Raw genomic sequence first — 6,239 nt, 5'->3', positions numbered from 1 at the left:
TTATATGAATTCTAAATTCAAATTTAATCACTTGATAACATATAAGTGATGATAGTTTTCCATATTGATAAAATTTTATTTATCAAATCTGAGTTAGGGTGCCAATGACTTTAAAATACAGAAAATCATATTAGCATTATTGAAAAAATAGTGTATCAAAATGATACTTTGCAAAATCACTAGCTAACAATTCAGTAAATTCTCTTTCTTACCTTATATATATATATATATATATATATAACTTATTTAGATCGAAGAGGGGATGGCAATCATATATAATATATCTTTTATTTCTTTATAACACGCATAAACTATATATGTTCAACTAATGAAATCAATCAAATTACGTTAAGAAGATTCTTAGTAATTTGTAAGATAATATTTATTAATACTACGTTAAAATAAAGATAGATAAATATGTGAAAACCTCTTGGATTACGTTTCTCAAAAACATGATTAAGTAGATGCCTAAGAATCATTGAAGGGTGATTCTATTTTGCCACCTTTTATTCCTTCGCCACTAATTATTCCTTCACATTCCCTTACCTATAAATACTAATCATGTTTGAGTCAATTGAGGGATATTAAAAAAAAAAAAAGAAGAAGAAGAAGAAGAAAGAAAGAAAGAGAGAATGGACAGAAAAGATCAAGCTCCTATTCACATTCTTCTTGTGTGCTTCCCAGCTCAAGGTCTAATCAACCCCATGCTTAGATTAGGGAAGCGCTTGGCGGCAAATGAGGGCCTTCTCATCACTTTTACCACAATTGAAAACTTGGGCAAAGAGATGCGAAGATCTAACCACGACATAACCGATCAACCCACACCCGTCGGCCATGGCTTTATGAGGTTCGAGTTCTTCGACGATGGACTCCCAGCGGACGACCTTCGACGCACCCAATACGATTTCTACATGACACAGCTTGAGCTCGCGGGCAAGGAGTCTCTTCACAAACTGATAAAGAAGCAATCGATTGACGGTCGACCCGTTTCATGCATAATAAATAACCCATTTCTTCCTTGGGCTTGTGACATTGGAGAAGACCTCGGAATCCCTTGCTCCACGCTCTGGGTTCAGTCATGTGCTCTCTTTGCAACTTACTACCATTATTTCCACAAAACCGTGCCGTTTCCGACTGAGGCCGAACCAGAGATTGATGTTCTTCTGCCGAGTATGCCAGCTTTAAAGCACGACGAGATTGCTAGCTTCTTGCATCCCACTAGGGGTTCGTATAAGGTGATTGGTCAGGCCATTCTGGGGCAGTTTAAGAACTTGTCCAAGTCTTTTTGTGTTTTGGCAGACACTTTTGAGGAGCTTGAACACGAAATCATTCAAGAAATGTCCATGTTATGTCCAATCAAGGCCATTGGACCTTTATTCAAAGACCCAAAAGGCGCAACTATTAAGAGCACCATTCGTGCAGACGTAATGAAAGCCGATGACGATTGCATGGAATGGCTTGATTCGAAACCGCTGGCGAGTGTCGTTTACATCTCCTTCGGCACCGTTATTTACTTGAAGCAAGAGCAGGTGGACGAGATAGCTCACGCGCTATTGAGCTCCACTATCTCGTTTCTATGGGTCGTGAAGCCTCCTTCCAAAGATTCGGGATTAAAGGTTCACGATTTACCAGATAGATTCGTGAAGGAGACTAGAGGCAGGGGGAAAGTGGTCAAGTGGAGCCCGCAAGAAAAAGTTCTGGCTCACCCTTCTGTGATGTGTTTTTTGACTCATTGCGGATGGAACTCGTCTATGGAGGCGCTCACCTCCGGAGTTCCCGTGGTGACTTTCCCCCAGTGGGGGGACCAAGTCACAAACGCCAAATTCTTGGTTGACGTATTTGGAGTCGGCGTGAGACTATGTCGTGGCGAGATGGAAGACAGGGTGATCTCGTGGGAAGAAGTTAAGAAGAGTTTGATGGAGGTGATGAATGGTACTGAAAAGGCAGCCGAGTTGAAGCGAAATGCTTTGAAGTGGAAAATGGCGGCCGAGGCGGCGGCCAATGAGGGCGGCTCCTCCAATCGTAATATTTCTGAGTTCTTGGATGAGATAAGAAAGAAATCATTATGTGTTTCTTCTACTTCATTCTAACTTTCCAACTGCTCAACAACAAGAGTGATACTCTAAATCATATTGATAACATTATTAATACCATTTCCAATCTGTTTTTTTTTACCATTTATGATGGTTTTACTGTGTGCTATTCTATTTTTCTGAAAATAAATCAGCCTTCTATAATTTGCTATTTTGCTGTTTTCTATTTACTACGTGTTATTTTCATTCTTCTTGTAACCTGTACACAATCTTCGGCTTGCTTACGTTTCAACTTCCATCCTTCTTAGGTTTTGTTCTATAGAGAAGTACGTACTTAGTGATCAAATAATAAGATAAAGGACAGATCGGGCTAAAAGAAATATTTAACATATTGTAATAATTTACAAATAATATTTTTATTAAAAAAAAGCTGAACTAAAAACAAATAAGTCTAAATAATGATATTATTAACTTTTTGATATTTGTAAATATTTTATTTTATAAGTAATAATTCTCAACACAAATACTAATAATTTTTAAAAGTACATAACCAAAAAAACCTAACGTAAATTTTTTCCCGATCTTTTAAAAATATTAAACTAGAAACATATTCCAATGAAGCTAATTACATAATTGGAATGCATATAAAATATTATAATTATTTGATTAATCAAATTTAGCTTTATGTAATACTTATTACGTTGTTTTGTAATTTTTTTAATGAGAGATTTGTGTTTCGTGTGTAATCATAAATAAATATTTACTATTGAAATTCTGTTTTATATGATTACCAACTTAATTTGATTGCTGAACTGTTACAGAAATATTTAAACGGACATAGAGACTGTTTAAACAGAAATCATATATGTTTAAACAGTTTATCACCAGAAGATAAAAACGAACATAAGGTAAATAACACACGAAATTATACGTGGTATCAGCAATCTTCGCAGATTGCTACTAGTCTACGGGGCCACGCCCAAAAAATAAAATTTATTAGAAGAATATCTAAACGATTACAAAACCAAATTGACTTATACAAATAAAGACTCCCTTTTGAATTTGTCACAACTGTTGTAATCTAAACTCCTAATTAAATTTCTGAAGTGCTAAGATCTTGAACTCCCTTCAAATCATAACACTTGCACTTTTCCTCCCGAAAAGTGACTCACGAACAAGACTTCTCCTGAAGCTTGATGAACAATGTCCAAGTGTGTTCTACCTGCACAATTAGCACATAGAAAATAATACAGAAGTACACTGTAATAAACCACTAAGAACTTGCTGGACTCAAGTTCCTCACATAATAAAAAGTCTCTCTAAAACTTGAAAATATTTGGAAAATAATACACCAAGAGAGATGATAAAAAACCAACGACCTAAGGATGATTATATACCCTTTAGAATCCCTTTAGGTCGTGGAAAACAAATCAGAAACCAATCAGCCAATAAATGGAAAATCTTCCCAAACAGGAAAGTCAGAATCTGTTCAAACAGACTGACAATCCGTTCAAACAGATTCATTGAACCTGGACAGTTTTTAAACACAATTTCCTTAAATAAATAAGGAAACAAAATATACATTAGCTCTGCAAGATGTACACGGTTTCTAGACAAACAAATCTGATCAAGAAATAAAAATAAATACCAATAATTTCCATATAAACAAAATTCCAGAAAATATATTCTTTTATAGGAAATTATATATTTATTTTATTAACATATATAGAATAATCTGATTAAAAAATATTTCACAACAAAACAAGAAACTACCAATTTCGAAAATACCACACAATATATTTCGAAAATGCATTCCATAATTAATTTTGTCAATTTTATCAAATATGTCAATAAAGGATTTTACAATCCCCCCCTTTGGCAATTTGATAGACAAAATTAATTCAAAACCCTATAACACAAATGTTAGTTACAAGTAAAGAGAAAAAACTCCCCCTGCAAACATGCATTAACTTATAACAAACAAATAAAGAAACTAGACTTAACTCCCCCTCAAAAGAAGAAGGTCCAGATTCAAACAAAACAGGTTTTTGGAGGTACTCTCCCCCTTTGTGTCTTTCAAAGAAGCCAAAGAAACAAGAGAGGCTCGAACAACAGCTAGTTCTGTAGCAACAGTTCCTGAATCTGTGGGAACAGATGAGAATTCAGGAGGAATGTCATCTGAGGCAAACTTCAGAGATTGAGTAGCAGGGGTCTTCTTAGAGGAAGCTCCACGAATTTTCACCATTGTTCCTTATCTGAAAAGCAGCAAACACTTAGAAAAACAATGAGAGAAAAAAAAAATAAGAAGAAGAAGACTTAGAGGGATCATGGGAAGGTGACAAGTTTTTTAAGGACAAGAACTTTCCATTTAAGACATACACGGCAAAAATAAGTTTCCCCTGTTTTTATTTAAAAAATAAAAGGAAACAAACCTTAATACACACGATCAAAAAAACAAAACTTACCTTTTTTTTATTCGTTTTTTTATTAAAAAAATGCTAAACAAAGTACAAAACAATAAAGAGACAAATCATGGTATTCCAAATAGAGAAAGAGGACAAAATAAATTTCTTGGAGACTAAGAATATATTAAATCACACAAAATAAATGCATAATTTCACATAATTACCATAAAGATTCGGTCCACCATGAATTTCTTTGTCAATCAATTTTTTTTATATATATATATATATATATATATATATAAAAATGCACAAAAATAAAACCCAACAAAAAATATCTGCTTTGATCAATGAGTGTCATCCTTGAAAAAAAAATAGAATCAAGCAACTGAAAATAAGTGTTAGTGTATAACATGGATAAGAACACTTGTAAAAATGAAAAATTAGAAAGAATATTCGAGAGAAATAATGCACAATTCAGTCACAAACACATATTCTTAAGTGAATCAATCAACATGTATGAGTCTTACACACATTTTTTTTATTATTATAAACTGAGTACAATTTTTCTTGCATAGTTTCAAGCATAAGTGTGTGACAGTGTATGCAAGGGAACATTGCCCAATGACAAATAAGTCTTTTTCGAAATTGTAAATAATTGTAACCCGTGAAGACGCTGTCACACTACACCAGTTGTAGCCCTTTTCTATGGTAGCGTATCCTCTTCATAACTCCGAATTACAAAGTTCCAACTTACTCAAAAGACGGCTTTCACACACTGATGTAGGTAGCTCTATTCTTGCACAGGAGCTTGAAACAATGCTACAAAAAATGAAGCTCAAACATTAAACATTGATTGATTTACTGGAATATGCCTAGGAGGAATTGATTATTTTTCTCTCAAGAATATACGACCAAAAGCTCATAAACACAAGTCAGATTATCGAGCTTGACACACAACAAAATTTTCAAATTAATTGACAATTTTCTTAACCTTAAACAACACACATTTGATCAAGAGTAATAACACACTAACAAGGAAATTTAAAGAGAACAAACCCCCAAAGATTTTTGGAGGAAATCAAAGCGAACCGAATCAAGAGCTTTAGTGAAAATATCAGCAATTTATTTATGTGTTTCAATATATTCCAAGACAAGAAATTTATTTTCAATTAATTCTCTTATGAAATGACGACGAATATCAATATGTTTAGTACTTGAATGTTGCACATGATTTTTTGAAATATTAATTGCACTTGTATTATCACAAAAAATAGTTAAAATGTCAAGATCAAACCCATAATCCATCATTATTTGCTTCATCCACAAAAGTTGTGCACAACAACTTCCTGTTGCAATGTATTCGGCCTCAGCTGTTGAGAGAGAAATAGAATTTTGTTTCTTGCTGTGCCAAGAAACTAGATTATTTCCCAAGTAGAAACATCCTCCACTAGTGCTTTTTCTATCATCAGTGTTACCTGCCCAATCAGCATAACTAAAACACACTAGATTATAGTTAGTTTTTTTGAATACCAAATACCATAATTAACAGTCCCATGAACATATCGAATGATTCTTTTGATAGCTGCAACATGAGACTCCATGGGATTTCCTTGGTACCTGGCACACACACCAACACTATAATTCAAATCAGGTCTACTAGCAGTGAGATAAAGAAGACTACCAATCATACTCCTATACAGTGTAGGATCAACTTTGACACCATTTTCATCTTTAGATAACTTCACAGTCGTTCCCATTGGTGTTTTGGCAATCTTTGAACTTTCAAGTCCAAACTTTTTGA

At 33.9% G+C, this 6,239-nt stretch overlaps 1 protein-coding gene across 1 annotated transcript; it reads left to right on the top strand.

The window, feature by feature from the left end:
- Window positions 1-452: 452 nt before the first annotated feature.
- Window positions 453-2,244, top strand: LOC133796632 (putative UDP-glucose glucosyltransferase). Its single transcript, XM_062234236.1, has one exon. It carries the CDS (start codon window positions 633-635, stop codon window positions 2,088-2,090), a length of 1,458 nt encoding a protein of 485 aa, XP_062090220.1. The 5' UTR covers window positions 453-632; the 3' UTR covers window positions 2,091-2,244.
- The last annotated feature ends 3,995 nt before the right edge of the window (window positions 2,245-6,239 follow it).

The sequence above is a fragment of the Humulus lupulus genome, chromosome 1 (genome assembly GCF_963169125.1).
Source record: "Humulus lupulus chromosome 1, drHumLupu1.1, whole genome shotgun sequence".
NCBI classification, from domain to species: domain Eukaryota; kingdom Viridiplantae; phylum Streptophyta; class Magnoliopsida; order Rosales; family Cannabaceae; genus Humulus; species Humulus lupulus.
This window is presented reverse-complemented; position numbering and strand designations above follow the sequence as displayed.